Here is a 17,113-nt window from a genome sequence, read left to right as displayed (position 1 = left end):
TTGTTACTGGTTCTAATTTGAACTCATTACTGAATATTTTTTTTATTTGCCAACAAATAACAACCAATAACAATTTGTCACTGAATATTTATTGCAAAAATATTGTAAACATGGTATTTCTCAAAAAAAGAAAAGTGAAATTATAAACTACACTCTTTTTATATATATATAAATATATATATATATATATATATATAATCAATTCATTCCTTTATATATTTTCCATTTTATTTCTTTAACTTTCATTGGTTTTCAATATTGGCCCTCTGTCGAGTTTATTCGCTTCTATGCCATCTAAATTGTTAAGTCTATTAAAATGATGTCATTTTGAAAAGTGAAAGATGCTAAAATTAAAAAAACCTAAAGAATTGAATTGAAAATAGATCAAATTCATTATATGAATTAGCGGGGTAAAAAATGGTTCAGAAATTAAGTCTAGATTGTTAACGTAAGTAAATCGTACTCATGTGGTTTAGTTAATGTCCATGTGGACCAATTCTCCACATCAGGAGCTAAGAGAGGTGGGTATCATTTTGTAAGAGTTGGTTTGTTGTGTGGCGAGCAAGATGCATACTCAATTATACTTTTATAATTTGGGTGCTGTCTCTTTTAGCATAAAGTATTATTTGGATAATGTTTTCTCTATATTTAGATGCTTAGAGTTATTTTAAAGGTTTTGGGTACACACTTATGTTATGTGAGAAGATGAATACATAGTGAATGTTCTCGTAGTGAAGAGAAGACAATGGGTTAACATTTGTGTGTGTGTTTTTATCCTTGCCAATAATGGTGATGGGTGGCCAAACTTGGTGGTTGGTAAGGTTAGATTGTGTTTTTAATGGATGACTTGATTTGGTAGTTTTGATGGGTTGATTAGAGATGTTCGTAATAAATCAATTTGGAGGTGGTTATTTTTTAGAAGTGGAAGGTGTTTTTAGAGGTGGATTGGGTGTAGATGTACCATCGGTATTTTATTGGCCAGTGGTGTTTCGACCATGTTGGTTAATTAGGGTTATTGGCTAATGTGGTTGTTGATCAACAATGAGGATTTTCAAGAAGTGACGATATTGAGCTATAAAATTAGAGAATATTGTGAAAAAAAATTGTCGAGAATATGATATGTGGTAATTTCTTAAGATTTTGGTGTTTTAAAGATGATTTAAATTAAATGGAGAATTTCATGATGGTAGAGAAATGGGATAAGAAAAATGAGAACTTTAGGAAATTGTTACTTGTTATATTGTTATTTTTTTTCAAAATCATATTATAAGCTAATAGTTAATAAGCGATCATTGGTGGTAGAGTTATTAAAATTTAAGGAGTCAAGAGCATTATAACTTAACTGGCATCTTTCAGTGTTTCCAATGAAGATATCTAGATTCAAATCCTCATTTCCCAAATTATTGAACTATCCAAAAAAATAAAAAAGAAAAGAAGAAAAAAAGTGTTCCTCAACCATTGGTTAAATTAGTAATTTGGTTTTCCAATTATTGGGCAATGATTAGTTTTATCTCTCAACTATTAATTGTATCGTCACTTACACAATTATAATATTACTAATTGAAATTAACTTCATTTTCGACATCTTATACAATTATAACATTACTAGTTGAAATTAACTTGATTTTCAATAGCTTATGAATTTCATAAAGCCTTTTAATGTGCATTTAGCAGTGTCACATTTGTCGATTTTGTTAAAAATTTAAATGAAGTAAAGACCTAAAAAATGAAATTGATTTAATTAATTTTTTTTTAGAAGAATTTAATTTCAAAAGTTGAATGTCCAAAACACAAATATATATTTTTAATTTTTTTTTTTTATAGAAAGAACACAAATAAATTTTTTTTTTTTTAATGAGAAGAAACACAAATAACATTTAACAAACAACACATTAAACTTTATCCCATAGTTTTGGTCCAAAAAATTTATTTCCAAAGTGCATAGTCTAAGTTTGGGCCAAAATGATCACTAGTTTTTTGTTCCTTAATCTTTATATTTAATTAGAATAATGCTATAGACACAAATTATTTTATAACATTTTTACAAATTGTTGATGTGGTCAGCTTCTTATTAGTTTTCATCTAGACCCACAATTATCACCACTTTTTTATTTACCAATAACCCATGGTTTTAAAAACCGATACGGTGAAAGAACCGAAAAATGGACTGGTTACTGGTTTTCTGGTTAGAGGTCAAACCGATGACATCATAAATAATTTAATTAAAAATTATATAAATAAATAAATAAATAATTTTATAACTGGTCATTTTAACTAAAAAATAAAATAATAGTAAAACATTAAATTTTAGCTTACCACAATTCAACCAAAACAAAAACAAAAAAACATATACAAGCACCCACAACCCACAAACCCACTCTAAAATATTTTAATTATTTTTTAACCTTTCAAATAACAAAAAGTAAGTGCACCAATGGGTAGCAATATCATTGCCCACTTGATATTTTTTTTTCCCTCCACACATACTACTAAGTGCGCCAATAGGTAGCAATATCATTACCCACTTGATACTACCTTCGTACCAGTTTGTTTATCCTCTATTTCATTTTAAAATATCCCAAAATATTGTCCTAATTCTAAAAATAAAAATTATTAATTTACTAATGTTCCTATTATACCCTTACTTTATTTTCAAAACTATTTGAAAATAAAACTAACAAATATTTAAAAAATCAATCTAATTAGGACACCTTTTTAGTTGTCTCATTAAGAATAATTCTTTTTTTTAAAAAAGTTAATAAATTTATTTAAGGGTGGTTTTGTAAACTTATATATTTTTATAAGGCAGACAAGACAATAAATGATATTCTCTTAAAAAGTTTGACTTTTCAAATAGGACAAACAAATTGGGATGGAGGGAGTATTTTTTTTTTTTTCCCTCCACACATTCTACACGTTAATATCCCAACTACCACACATTTTGAAACCCATACATCCACATGATTGGTTCAACAATACTTCTGTATGGGGGCGTTTGGCAGTGTTATAGTAACGTTGTTTGTATTTTTTGGAAATACGTGTGAATGAAAAAGTGTGTAGAAATATGTGTAATATTGTTTAAACACTGAAAACCATTGTTTAAAATACCTTACCAAACGCCCCTTCACATCTCACTTTTTGCTCTCTCTCTCTCTCTCTCTCTCTCTCTCTCTCATATGTGCATGTGCAAGAGGTAAGAACAGTAAAAAGAGCCTCAACTGAAGCAAACAAATTATTACAAATCTACTTATCTTTGGGTTTCTTTAGTTCTTCCTTAACACAAATATAGTAAATCTGATTTTTCTTTTCTTTTCTTTTGAGCAAAAGGTAAGTAAAGTAAATCTAATGTTTTTGGGTCATTGTGGGTGTCTCAGGCTTTACCACTTCATACTTGAGAGAGCATTTTCAAAATCAAAATCTCTCTTCTTAAATCTGAAACAAGATCTCTCTTTTAATTTTTTTGGGTTAAAAAACACAATAGCTAAAGTATTTATGAAGAAATGCTAAAATCGATTTAATCGCACCGATTTTCAGTTATGCCAATTGAACTGACGGTTTGTACTATTTGTCTGGTTTTTCTTTCATTTTTGGTTCTAACTAATAACCAGACCGGATTAAGGTCCAGTTCCCAATTGAACCAGTTGAACCAGTTGGTTCGGTCCGATTTTTAAAACCATGCAAAAACCATTCACTACATTAGCAGTTTATAAAAAATTTTGTATCTCTAGTATTACTTATTTAACTAACATTTTGATCCCTAACTTTTATTCTATAATTTAAAATGATTCCTAACATTTCATAATGTTTTTTTTTGTTATGTGTCAAAGACTCAAAACAAAGTGATGTTACTAAAGGTGACATTAAAATATAGAATAAAAGTTAGGACCAAAATGTAAAATGCAAAATATAATTTTTCTGCCAATTGGATGACACATGTCAAGTGAGTTGCCATGTGGTCTTAATCTAAAAACAAAAAAACAAAACAAAACGCTGAAACACTCAGATCGTCGATCGAAACCTGGGATGGTTCCTAAAGAAGAAGCACTACTCTTCTGATCTGAATCTGAAACCCTCTCATTCAGCTATCGACAAAAAACGAAAAAGAATCTTAAATCTGTGTCGATCTCAGGTTCAGGTACATCCACATTACTCTCATTTTGGTATTTAATCAAACCCCATATTATTAGTATTATTGCTGGTGCTGAAGTTAGTTTTAAATTGCTTATTTTGAACTTTTAAATTTGCTCATTGCAATCTCAGAAATCTCTGTGTGCAATTTCTAAACCTTAGATCGGAATAGTGGATGAACAACCCCACATTCACAGTGTTCAAAACTTTGAAAGTTGAAACTGAAAATCCTGTCAATCACTACCACATTCACATGCCTAACTTTTCCAAGTACTGATTAGTTTTACCAAGTTTGTTCCAACATTGTGTGTGATTTAAGGTTGTACGAATCTTTGGTAGCTGAGAAAATTTTATTAGTGGTTGAGAAATTGCTTTGTTTTATTTTCTGCTTTGCTTTAGCTGAGAAAATTGTTCCCACCAACTGCTCGATGATTTGCCTCTTTGAACTCACATGAATTTCTGTAAACTTGGTACACATTGTTAGTTCCCTATATCAAAGCTGTAATCATGACATTTAGCTTTTAGAGGAGAAGTGTTGCCTTCTCATTTACCTTTGTGGTTCTTCTTTGTTGGGAACAAATTCTTTTATGCTTGATGAACCAGTTGATTCTTGTTCTCAAGTCTTAACCTAGTTTTTGTTTTTCTAACTAAGGCCATGTGGCATCCTAGGTAGCATTAAAATTAATATTTTAAGGAAAATGCTAAAGTCACAAACTATTTTAAAAACGGCTGATGTAATGAGTGGTTTTTGGTAAGTAAAAAAGTGATGTTAGTGGCTGGTTCAGATGAGAACCAATAAGAATTTGCCACATCAATAATTTGTAAAAATGTTGTAAAATAGTTTGTGACTGTAACATTAGTCATATTTTAATATCACTGTTAGCCATGCTAGATTTTTTCATGCACAATTTAACGACAGAGACTATTTTGACACAATACCAAAAAGTTAGAGACTAAATTGTTACATTTGAAATCATTAAGGATCCTTTTGAAACATGGGATAAAGGTTAGGGAACAAAATGGTAATTAAACCTTTATTTTTTTGGTTAAGCAGTATCTGCCAAAATCTTGAAGGCAGTATAAGGAGGTTTGGATCTAATTTCAGTATTTGGCTTGATTGGAGTCTAGGAGTGAGCTAAGACAACAATGGGGCTACTCAGTATAATCCGAAAAATCAAGAAGAAAGAGAAAGAAATGCGCATACTCATGGTGTATGTATTGTATACCTCGAAACCCTTGCTCCCATTCATATGTATTTAATATATACTAAATGTTGAATTCTTGGCAGTGGGCTTGATAATTCAGGGAAGACTACAATTGTCTTGAAGATCAATGGAGAGGACACCAGCGTTATCAGTCCTACACTGGGCTTCAACATCAAGACCATCACCTACCAAAAGTAAATCTTTCTCAACAGCTTTATTTAATAATATATATTTCGTGTCTATGTGTCTTGTGCCTGATATTGTTGTGAAGATATGATAATTATAAATTGGCCAAGGGGCAATTCATCATACAGGTAATGGGGATCTCATTATATTGTTTTCTCTGCACCCTTTCGTTGCTTAAAAATCTCAGCCAAATGCATGGAAATGATATTTGATTTTTAAGACAGATTTTATACCTTGTTATCTTGTTTATATTTTAATTGGGTATGTTTTAAATCTCTCGGAAAAGCTATATTCATCTTAAATTTAATGTGGTGGTTAACTTTTTCACATGAAATCTGAAGAAATTTCATTTTAAAAAAAAAACTCTAATTCATCAAGTTCTAGGACTTTATTGGGTATTGTGTTATTCTTTTGAGTGGATAAAAATTTGCATCAATATTTAGAATATTGAAATTCCAGGTAATGTGACTTTTGGCAGGTATACTTTAAATATATGGGATGTTGGGGGCCAAAAAACTATAAGATCTTACTGGAGGAACTACTTTGAGCAAACTGATGGTTTGGTATGGGTGGTTGACAGTTCAGATCTTAGACGGTTAGATGACTGCAAAATGGAACTGGATAATCTTTTGAAGGAAGAGGTATGTATCCCATATCAAATTGTCTATTCACATGCATAAAAGGCGAGTCATTTGGAGCATATTTTATCCTGTGTGGTTACTTATATTCTTTTGGTTTGCTTCTCAGTTGAATGTTTGTTCATTCATTCATTTACACTAGGTTGAATAGAAGCTCTCTCTCTCTCTCTCTCGATGTAGAGTGAGCCACTAAATTTGTCTTAAGATCTTTTTTTGTTGGTTTATTAACCATGAACCAACCATTAACATTAGGATGCATACCTTAAAGTGTCTATACTCTAATACTTGAAGGGATTGGTTAAATTATTTTATGTAATTTGTCTTTCTACTACATAAACCGATGAGTTTGGAGGAAAGTTCCTCCAACCTACAATTGGCAACTGAAATGAGTATCCACATGTATTTTAGTTACATGACTGATTTAATAGTCATGTGACCTTTTTTAATGAATAATGTGATTTAGTACACGTAGATGATCTTATGACTTGCCATGTAATGGATTGTAGGAGGTTCCTTCAACTTGGTTTGGTGGAAGACTTTGTCCTAAAAACAATTCTTTGTAATTGTTTTGCTTTTTTGGAATGCTGAAATTAAAATTTGAATGGTAAAACCTTTTCGGCAAAAATTAGAAAAAGACAGTTCTCTTGGACTTCTGGCCTTTAATTCTTGTTCATTTTTTGAACTTGTTAAAAAAAGCTAACATATTTATTCATTTGACAGAGACTTTCAGGAGCATCTTTACTAATACTGGCAAATAAGCAGGACATAAAAGGTGCCCTTACCCCAGAGGAGATTGCAAAAGTAAGGCTGCTAGCTGAAAACAACTTCTTGCATATATTGTCAAATATGGCCCTTGTTAGAACTTAGAATGCAAATTAAATATTGTAAACTTGACATTTGATTTCTCAATGACTCAAAGTAGATTTGTTTGTCATCTTAAATCCTCAAATTTGTTTTTTGTTTGTTTTTTATAGCCGTAGACTGTCTTCTAGCTATTCACAAATTTTCTGTACAGATGCTATGTCCCTGGTGAACCTGGTTCTGTCGTATGAGTTCTTTTTCTTTCTGTCAAAAAATCCGTGTGGAAAACTTTGCATACACTTAGACATAACTCATTTAAGTGTGAATCCAAGTTTGGAATCCGAGCATGAACTTCACGAATAAACACATTTATGCTGGATGTCTTTACATAGACATCTGCATTTGGTGCATTATTCCATGTAATACATGTATCAATGCTTTTATATTTGTTTTTTCAAAAGAAGAATGCTATTCTAATATTCTATAATGGTTTCCTTTTTTGGTAGAATCTAAAATGGTTATTATCATACTTTAACAGGTATTGAACTTGGAAGCCATGGACAAAACCCGGCACTGGCAAATTGTGGGCTGTAGTGCATATACTGGTGAGGGGCTGCTTGAAGGATTTGATTGGTTGGTCCAGGATGTAGCCTCACGAATTTATGTGCTTGACTAATGTGTACTTGGGAGTCATTTTTCGTTGTATGACAATATCAAAGCATTCATGGAAGCTAAAATGGATTTATTCTTAGCATATTTTCTGTCTAATGAGAGCATGTATATCTTTGTTTACCCAAATCATCATTCAATGCATGAGAAATTTCCAAATGTGACTATGGCAGCAAAGTAGAATTTTGGCACCTTCTCTAGATAGACATCACACTGACAATCTATGAACACATATGGCATTTCGGTGAAATTTTCCAGATTTCAACTCATAAAAACAAGCATGCACTTTCCACTGCTTTGCCCTAATAACATCTGGATGTTGTTTAAGAGTGTCATGGCACGGCACCAGAATTTTAACACAAAGGGCTCAGCTTATTAAATTAAAGTATGAAGATGGTAAGTAAATGAATTTGACCAAGTACTCGTGAATTGAGAAAACATCTATAGGTAAGTCATTCCTCTAGAAGGTTGGCAATAGGTAGGGCAACCTTTTAATCCAAAGCAAACCAGATATCCAAAAATGTATATATTTTTTTTAAACTAATGCTTTCCCTGTGAGTCTTGAATGATGTTTACACTTGAATACTCAATCTTGATATTTTTCAATTCAACTTATGATTAGCTGATGCTCTGGTTTTAAGTTTTAACTTCCCTCAGCTTTGATAAACTCCTAAAAGTGTTCCCCATTTCCACATGGAGTAACCGGAGAGAGAATTCACGGATTGGTCATTCTTGCTCGTCACTGGTGGGTCTTTCTACTCTCGTAACTCTCCTAAATGACAATAGGATCAAGAATTAGTTTGAAAACTCTTCCCACGAAATTACATGGAGATGTTTTATTATTATCTAATAACAACAAAAACAGTAAGAATAACATCTTGAATTGAAAAGCAAAGTCTCCAAACTGATTCGGAGAAAGTTGGATCCAATATTGCAATGCTCTTAAACTAGCACAAGAAGCACCAGGCAAGAAGAATTCTCCATTCTTTGATTTGAACTCGGGCCAAACCCAGCTTTGCAAAATGAGGCCATAGTATGTCCTACCATGGGTTACTATAAAACATTCTCCAACACTACTCATTCTCTTTGCGATCATTTTGATTTCTTTCCTTGCTTCTTCTTGATAACTTCATCAACGTACATTATACCCTTGCCTTTGTACACTTCGGGCGGCTTACAGCTACGAACAGCAGCAGCAAACTGGTGCACTCTATGCTTGTCAATTCCAGTGCAACAAATTACATTGTTTTTGAAGCAGAACACACGTACTGCTGGAGGAACAGTCAGTTCAACCTCATGGCTATATCCCAATTTGAGAAATAAGAGGCGTCCTTCGGCTTCAGCTCTGGCTTTGTACCCAACACCCACAATCTTAAGAAAGCGAAAAAATTTGGCTTCCATTAAGATTAAAGTGAAACAATCACCTGAATTCTGAGAGACAAACAAGAGGCAGTTGTGAAGAAAATTTAAACAAAAAGCATTAGCCAAAGGAACCACAAACTACAGCCTAAGAAGCAATATTTATGTTTTAGCATTTAAAAAATCTTTATTAAGAAAAAATAAGTTGGAATCTTGAAGGAACATATCTTTTCTTTCTAAAAGAGGAAGTAATCATTAAGCTTTCAAAGCCTTCTTTTTTTATCTTCTATCACTACTAAAGCCAGTGAGCATAATTTCATTTCAAAATGTAGAAACTGATTTAGATTTCTATTATTATGAAAACACTATGTATAAAACCCAATATCTTTTCCCAACTCTTCCTCAGAAAACAAACAGAGCATATGGTTTTGAACCTTTCTTCAAGACCTTTCTTGAAGGTCTTTGACTTCCATTTATACATGTTTAAAGCTGTATTGCTCTGTTTGATAGCTAAAATGATAAAAATTCATTTACTTCAAGAAAATTTCAGCCTCACATCACAAAAATGTTGGAAGTTAATCAAAATTTATTTCATCTCTTTTATTTTTTGATAAGTATCTCTTTTATTACTGTATCTTAGCATCCAATGTAGCATCACTCCAACACCAAATATTTAATGCCCTGTTTAAGCACCCAAAATTTGTAGAAAGAAACAAACCCCTCCCCCCCCACCCCCCAAAAAAAAAAACTTTTATGAAAAAAAGAAAAAGGAAATCCTAAATTTCCATTTCCTTTCCCATGTATTCTCAACAACAAAAAATTACACACAGATTTAATAACCATGATGTACTCAACTCAGCCACAGCAAAAAATTTTACTTAGGGTGAGTATGTGCATTGATTCATTCGGCCTTCACGGCCATGCGCTTATACATGCCTTAGTTCCTAATCCATACTCAAAACCCCATCATAATTCACACTAAAACAACCACCTTTGAAGTTAACAATTCAACTCCAAAATTCTTAAAAAGTAATAATCAAATACATCCCCAACATAAACAGCAACAAGCCCCAAACTTCAAGCCATTCCCATCTGTTTCAACTTCATCCACACCCAATTCTTTAGCCCAAAAAAAAAAGAAGCAAAAACGACTTCCCAACAATCCACACACCTTTATTAGAACTGAACCTCATAATCCAAAAAATTGCACTATCAACTTTCATTCTATTAGATTATTCCTTACCCATCAATCTATAATAAACATAAGCATTTCCATTGAGAAACTTTAGATATTATTTTGATTTTTATATCACTCTAAAATTCTGGGAGATTTATGTAATGTGAACAATACTCATTATACCAAAAAGAAATTTGTATTAGGCTTGTTTTAAAAATTGTGTTCCTAAAACTGTAGTTGGTTATCAAATCAGCCTGGTCATGAACTAAAAATCAGAAGACAATTATGTAGCTCCTCGTTCAAATCAAACGGCCATGATTTCATAGGATAAGCAATTGGAAAGTAGAGAGAGAGGGAGCACAAAAAGGAGAAGAGAGAGAAGGGTTGAGGCACACCTGAGTAGTCTTCAACGCACCAGATCAGAGCCGAGTACGTCGTCATTTACCGGAAATGAAAATTACGACCCACTACTGTTGTTTTTACTATGTTTTCATTCATTCCCCAGGTCAAATATATTAGTCCACCTGTTTGGTTGTAGGGGCTCGTAATCCGGCCAAGTGCTTAGGGTGTTCTAGGGTCTGAATAACTATCCTTTTTTTTTCTTTTTATGAATAACTATCTACTTCTTCTATTTATTTATTTATTTAAATTTTATAATTTGATTTTTACAATATGGAGCATGGGAGATTTAAACCATGATTTCTGACTTTTTGTTATGAAGGATAACAAACAATGCTACTAATAACTGAACTACAAACCTATTAGTAAGTGGTAAGAAAGTAAATACCTATGTAATTTTAGGGCTATAGAAATTGAACAAGTAAGATTATTCTAAATACCTTGAGATATTGTACTTTAATCATAATTGTTTAAATATTATTTAACATTTTATTTTTATAATGTTTTCTTCGAAGCAAATCAATTTATGAAAATTTTAAGCGATCATGTTGTAGAGGAGTGCAAAAAGCTAAAAAGAAATTCAATAATTCTTTTTTATTTTTTTTAGCAGAAATTTAATTCTAATGCTAGATATAAGGACTTTTTTGGCAGGGTGAAGGGGGGCAACTGCCTCTCTTGTTCCCTCCTTGGCTTCTCCATTGTTCCTGTGGTATTATTTTATGTGCAAATCATTAATTGTGTCACATGTAACCTTTTAAGATTTTTTAGTACAATACAAATCCTCTCTTTTATTTTGTTTTATGGGAAATTTCAATTTTAAATTCCATGTAAAACAAAACCACAAAGAATTTTATATTACACTCAAAAGCTTCAATGAATGAAATATGACACAATTAACAGTTTACACATAAATCAATCCCACATGAGTTAAGTGTTACACTCAAAACTTCACGTAGTTCGTGTCATATAGAGAAATCAAGATTTAAATCTCATGCAATAGCTAGGTTATTGCACAAGATGTAATAACTATCTAAGACCAGGAACAAAAGTTAAAAAGTTTAACTTTTTTTTTTTCCGGTCATCCTCAGTTTATAACCAAAAAAAAAAAAAAAAAAAAAAACTTTTTTCACTATTTAAAAAAAAATGATATATCTTATAGGTAGTTAATTTGTATCCATCATGAACTTTTTTTTAGAAATTTTCAGCAGTGGACTATTTTTTTTTTTTTGGATGGAATGGTTTAAATTTTAGATATGATTAGGACAAAGAGATAACATACCTTGAGGATATTCCTTAATTAAGTTGTATCCATTATCCAAAGATTTCTTTTAATTGAGAAGTGAGAACTATTTTTCTTTTTAGAAATCTTTTAGTTGTAGGACTACAAATCTACAATAAAGTAAAAGTCACAATACACATGACAATTAGTGATGCTATCCACTCAACAAAGTTATGACTTAAAAACCCAACTTTTATTATGTAGTAAGTATACATGATATGAAGGGTTTATAATGAGTCATAGTAAAGCCAATGTGTTCCGGACTTCAAGTTGAAAATTTAAATAGAACTCTGGCTAAAAACTGATGGCCAAACGATCCGCAGTTGACTAGAAGAATGTGATTCAAGCCCACAACTTTGAAGTTTGAAATGATGGTTGAACATGTAACTGATTCAGCTCCAGCACGCAAGAAAGTTAGTATAGAACTACATTGCGACCACCCCAAGCTATAGGGCTTCCAGTATGACTTTTTCTGTGAGAGCTTTAGGAAGTCCCATCACGGTATCAGTTGTCCCTACCTGCCAAACATCAATCCTTAGTTAATCTCAGAAGAATTGCAGAAAGGCAAGTCTCAACTCCTAGCATTTGGCAAGGGGAAATAATTTAAGGCATCAAACCCCCTGCATAGTTGCATATTATAATCAACTCAGAAATTCAAAACTTTAAGCCTCCTGATAGAGCAAACCAAGAACGTTAGATAGAGGTGCCAATGCATGATAAACGAGAGAGCATAGCAAAAACTCCATTTGTTTGTTGACTTGAGAAGAACATGCCAAATAAAAAACACATTTTTAAAAATCTTTGACAGAGCAAAAGGAATAAGGTTTTCAACTGGGGATAGGAACCAGTGGTCTGGTACGTTCTTAGGAGTGGCTTAGGTGCCAAAAAGAATAGAATAGCCTGGTTCATGAGTCACTTGGCGTCCATAGTTGTATGATGCCCAAAAACAGATATTCTGAATGAAGTCTGTGCATGCATGTGCAAGTAAGTGTGTGTGTAAAGGAGAGATAGAGACAGAGAAAGAGCTCAGCTGACCACTGCGTCCATAGTTGTATGATGCCCAAAAACAGATATTCTGAATGAAGTCTGTGCATGCATGTGCAAGTAAGTGTGTGTGTAAAGGAGAGATAGAGACAGAGAAAGAGCTCAGCTGACCACTGCTTCCACAAAAGGCGATATAAGTGGATGTTCCAGCATCAAACCCCCAGCAACATTGAGTGTAATTGCCTCCTCAATCTGAGCACACCTCATCCATTAAGAAAGAAGTCCATAACAATATCAGCAAAAAAAGCTGTCTGGCAACAAAATCTGATAGCAAAGACAATGTGGATATTAAGAATTATACCAGGATATCAATTATGTCATCTGGTATGTTATAAAAATAAACCTGTACCACCACAAACACAAATATCAGTCTTCCAGGGCTAATTATAGAGTTATCTTCTCAAGGTAACAAAAATACTCAATTCAGATCCTCTAATTAACAAAAAAGAAGAAGGAAGCATTATGATGTCAGAACTTCAAAAAAAGAAAAAGAAAAAAATTAACGATTATTTTTCTTCTTGAGCCCCCCTCTCACTCTCTCTCCTCCAAGGGTGAGTGACACTTCCTATTCCCCTAGATAAAGGAGATTGATCACATATGCTTAACCTCTTTAGTTTGAACATGTATCTAGGTAGATAGGATGAAAATAATGGGAACAAAATATTGTAAGGAGTACCAATGGCAATGGAAATTCATAAAATTTTATTGTAAGGAGTACCAATGGCAATGAAGTAATCTGCTCTTTCAATAAAATTTTATTATTTATCAACCAATGGCAATGGTATTTTCATATTTAAAATAAATGCACTTTTAACATGTCCCAAGATCAGGTGGGCTTGAAATCATCTAATTGTCATTGATCAGGTAGAGCAAGCACAAATATGAGTGCTAGCAAGCAATACCTCTGCTCTTTCCCATCCACCTTTTCTTTTTCCAGTCTTAAGATTGGTTACAAGAACAGATCCTACCACTGCTGCTTGACCACCAGAATATCCTGCAACCCAGAAGGAAGTGACTGTCAAATCCAGCTTAAGTTTAGAGAAAAGGTGAGAGTGAAGCCCATTAAGCAAACCTTTGATAAACTCCCGTGCTTCTTCCTTGCTGGATGGTTTTTCCCGGATTATCCCTTCATACACCACCACCTCAAAATCAATTAGATGGAGCAGTAAGAAACAACCTTCAATAAGCTCTACATACCAACCAATAGAAAAGGAAAAAATGTTCTATTAATAGTAGGCTACACTTCATAATCATAAATGCAAAGGATGTATAAGCTGTGAGAAATGAGAACATGCAAGCCCAAAACCCAGCAAGCTAATGCCTATATCAAGTATGGAAAAATCTATACAAAAGTGAGGGGCACTTGTGCATGGTGTCTAGGAACAATTAACTGCCTGAATTGTTGTACATCCTCTGATACTCATAACATGGAAGTCATCACATATTGAACTTTGAGCAGATGGTCTACTGGATCATGTTTATAAGAAGATTATAATCACTAAAAGTGACCGCTATGTTTGACTATTAATTGATTGGGTGGTTAGCAATTAGGATCATCCAATCGTCAAATATTTACCAAGATAATCTATGAAGATCCTGTAAATTTGTGGTTTGGAAAAACTACATGAATACCAAGGGAGAACAGGTTGGAAACATATCTTCTTCTCAGCAGGGCCAGCCCAAGGCCTAGGTCACTTAAGCCTGGACCTAAGGCCCCCACTACAAAAGCTTCTACCCCTTCATAAAAAAGGCCTCATCCCCCATTATAGAAGGCCAAAAAATATTTTAAATGGTTGCACACCTTCTCATTAGTGATGTTAGAGATATTAGAACTTTTACTAAAGGCTTACAAACTGACTGTCACCAATAAAAAAAGAAAAAGAAATTAAACATTCATTATTTAGGTTGTTGAAGTTCATGTCATTGCCACATCAATTTGTGAAATTTTTTTAGAAAAATTTGTAATAGCTTTTGCATTTTCATTTTCTAATATCTAACAACGCCTTCAAAATACGAGACCAATAGAAACATAACCCAATTGAAACCCTAAACTGTTTGGAAAATAAAATGTTGTACATGTGTTAAATTATCAATGATAATTAATCTTCTCTGATAGTTTCAGACTGTAATTTTTATAATCTAATATCCAGTATCTGCAGTAAATAAATAGGAATCAAAGAATACTGTATCTGCAGTAATTAACAGTGTTGCACGAGCATCCTCTTCAAATTGACTAGCATGTTGGAGCCTTGATAAAATGGCATCTGCCTAAGAAGAAATTCAAGATAAGAAGGTTCAATAAGATGTTTTATCATAGAAGTTCAAAAGACAAACCATATAATCAAAATCAAAGAATCATAAGGAACACATAATGTTTCCAAGATGAAACTATGGGACAGAAATGTAAACAGAATTACAGGAGCAAGCGAGTAATCACGTATACAAAAGCTGACTTCAAACACTTAGGGTCAAAATGACTAGTTGCTCTCTCTCTCAGAGTAGATGTTTAGTGCTGAAAGACACCAAAGAAGTTTTTCTCTGCTCTTTTGTACAACCCACCAGATTTTATTCCAATTTCTATTTGAAGTTATTCTATTTTTTAAGTTGCTCCCAAACACAAATGCTGAACTTTAATTATAAGTTTAAGCTAGTTGAATTCCAATGCTAGTATTCTTATTCTCATATAAGTTTGAATCAAGGATCTTGTTTCTTACAGTTAATAATATCTTTCCTTAGAGCATGTCTGCAGATGATATTATTTAAAATCCTCAATCATAGTTCAAAGGCCAATTAAGACCTTGGACTGACATATAGATATCCCCATGGATACAAGTGACCTACGGCCTGTCTCACATAGTTTTATCATTAAGTATGCAAACTGATGCATCAAATTAATACCAAGTTAAATGTTTGCAATGTGTAAAGTTTACAATTCCTAGTTATGCGCTACAAGCTCACCCAAAAGAATCAAGTACATCAAAATAATCACTAGTGAAGCATGTGTTACTTGCAGTCTAAGAAGTACAGACACTCTAACATCCCTAGTGTGTCAGTGTCAAACATGTGTCAATGTTGGAAACGCCAGGGACACTCCTACATGTGTTTCCTCAATGTTGCTGGGAGGATTTTTTTTTTTTTTTTATTTAAAAAAATTCATTTTATTTTTAGAGATGTTTTTAAAAAAAATTTATAATTGTTATTTATTTTGAAATTTTAAAATATATTTAAAGATACTAATTAATTAATTATTGTATTCCTACTATGCCGTGTCCTATTTTTTCAAGAATTTCCGTATGTCTATGTCACGTGACGTGTACAAGTCATGTCTGTGTCCATGTCCATGCTTCTTAGCTTACATTGCATCCATCAAATATTCAACAGCAAAATATATCTAACAATTGATGCAAGTAATACCTTTGCTTCAGCTAGAGCCATTACCAAATCTTCTGGCTTTTCCCTCCTAAGCTCTTTCTCATCTATGTCTGCAATCTAATTCAAGCCAATATAATAATCCTTTAAAGCTCCATTCTAATCACAAATAACAAAAAGCTAGTGTTTTCACAAATATAACTCTACCATCACTGTAAACTCAAATCCCATCTCGGCCAAAATTTGTCTGCGGGCCATGGATGATGAACCCAATATTATCTGTCCAAAAAAAACATATCACATCCACGTTTTCATGGCACAAGTTTACATTACTAGTAACAAACCAAGTGAAAACAAAAGAAACAAAAAAAGGTAAAAAGAAATATGCTGATTGTGATAAATACTGTTGCTCATTATAGCCATTTTAAGAATACTATGTACTATGTATCGATCTCAAAAAAGAAAACGAATACTATGTATCATCATTACAGAAGGTATATGACTTTTCGCAACAGAAACAGTATTTAAACTTTTTGCAATGGTTTTTTTTTTTTTTTCCTATTCTAATATTTTTGTATGATAATAACTAAATAAGTAGAGAAGAGAAATAGAGCTGAGCAACAATTAGCAAAAAAGTGCATGTAAAATAATGTACCTTAAATGTGGAACTGTTTGTAGTAGCCATTCCTCTCTTTTTGCTTTCACGCTACGCTTGTAGTTGTAGTAGATGAGCTGTGAGTACTCTACAGTCACCCGTTACAAAAGAGTAAAGCAGTTTTTTTTTGTTTTTTTTTTTTAATTGGTTCATATACTTGTGCTTTAAACGCAAGCGGAAAGAGCAAAGTGTCAAATACGTATT

At 32.7% G+C, this 17,113-nt stretch overlaps 3 protein-coding genes across 6 annotated transcripts; 1 reads left to right on the top strand and 2 right to left on the bottom strand.

Annotated features, from left to right (window-relative positions):
* The first annotated feature begins 3,961 nt into the window (after positions 1–3,961).
* On the top strand, positions 3,962–7,788 carry LOC115994418 (ADP-ribosylation factor-like protein 2). 3 transcript variants are annotated; one of them, XM_031118560.1, is made up of 6 exons: positions 3,962–4,135; positions 5,257–5,339; positions 5,417–5,527; positions 5,998–6,160; positions 6,878–6,958; positions 7,497–7,788. In XM_031118560.1, the coding sequence occupies exons 2-6, from the start codon at positions 5,275–5,277 to the stop codon at positions 7,632–7,634; spliced, it is 558 nt and encodes a 185-aa protein (XP_030974420.1). In that variant the 5' UTR covers positions 3,962–4,135; positions 5,257–5,274; the 3' UTR covers positions 7,635–7,788. The 3 variants fall into 3 exon arrangements, with proteins under 3 accessions (XP_030974420.1, XP_030974421.1, XP_030974419.1); XM_031118561.1 differs by having other exon boundaries at positions 5,234–5,339; XM_031118559.1 differs by having other exon boundaries at positions 3,963–4,135; positions 5,183–5,339.
* A 616-nt stretch (positions 7,789–8,404) lies between these two features.
* LOC115994419 (60S ribosomal protein L6, mitochondrial-like) lies at positions 8,405–10,655 on the bottom strand. The gene is made up of 2 exons (XM_031118562.1): positions 10,559–10,655; positions 8,405–9,058 (listed from the first exon to the last, which is right to left on the bottom strand). The coding sequence occupies exon 2, from the start codon at positions 9,026–9,028 to the stop codon at positions 8,720–8,722; it is 309 nt and encodes a 102-aa protein (XP_030974422.1). The 5' UTR covers positions 9,029–9,058; positions 10,559–10,655; the 3' UTR covers positions 8,405–8,719.
* A 1,357-nt stretch (positions 10,656–12,012) lies between these two features.
* On the bottom strand, positions 12,013–17,049 carry LOC115994417 (7-methyl-GTP pyrophosphatase). Of its 2 annotated transcripts, none has more exons than XM_031118557.1 (9): positions 16,910–17,048; positions 16,462–16,533; positions 16,300–16,374; positions 15,070–15,153; positions 13,958–14,027; positions 13,788–13,879; positions 13,187–13,228; positions 12,997–13,077; positions 12,013–12,359 (listed from the first exon to the last, which is right to left on the bottom strand). In XM_031118557.1, exons 1-9 carry the CDS (start codon positions 16,937–16,939, stop codon positions 12,288–12,290), a joined length of 618 nt encoding a protein of 205 aa, XP_030974417.1. In that variant the 5' UTR covers positions 16,940–17,048; the 3' UTR covers positions 12,013–12,287. The 2 variants fall into 2 exon arrangements, with proteins under 2 accessions (XP_030974417.1, XP_030974418.1); XM_031118558.1 differs by lacking the exon at positions 12,013–12,359 and adding an exon at positions 12,366–12,876 and having other exon boundaries at positions 16,910–17,049.
* Between the last annotated feature and the right edge of the window lie 64 nt (positions 17,050–17,113).

This window comes from Quercus lobata, chromosome 6 (genome assembly GCF_001633185.2).
Source record: "Quercus lobata isolate SW786 chromosome 6, ValleyOak3.0 Primary Assembly, whole genome shotgun sequence".
In the NCBI taxonomy this organism is placed as follows: domain Eukaryota; kingdom Viridiplantae; phylum Streptophyta; class Magnoliopsida; order Fagales; family Fagaceae; genus Quercus; species Quercus lobata.
Note: the sequence above shows the minus strand (reverse complement) of the source record. Positions and strands in the feature narration are given on the sequence as shown.

Bases quoted from the DNA above. Each gene is read 5' to 3' on its own strand.
- LOC115994418 (XM_031118560.1), top strand. From the start codon at position 5,275: ATGGGGCTACTCAGTATAATCCGAAAAATCAAGAAGAAAGAGAAAGAA. The intron at 5,340-5,416 runs GTATGTATTGTA...AATTCTTGGCAG, and splicing joins GAAATGCGCATACTCATGGT to TGGGCTTGATAATTCAGGGA. The intron at 6,959-7,496 runs GTAAGGCTGCTA...ATACTTTAACAG, and splicing joins CCCCAGAGGAGATTGCAAAA to GTATTGAACTTGGAAGCCAT.
- LOC115994419 (XM_031118562.1), bottom strand. From the start codon at position 9,028: ATGGAAGCCAAATTTTTTCGCTTTCTTAAGATTGTGGGTGTTGGGTAC.
- LOC115994417 (XM_031118557.1), bottom strand. From the start codon at position 16,939: ATGGCTACTACAAACAGTTCCACATTTAAG. The intron at 16,534-16,909 runs GTACATTATTTT...TTTTTTGGACAG, and splicing joins CAAACAGTTCCACATTTAAG to ATAATATTGGGTTCATCATC. The intron at 15,154-16,299 runs GTATTACTTGCA...ATTTCTTCTTAG, and splicing joins TGGCTCTAGCTGAAGCAAAG to GCAGATGCCATTTTATCAAG.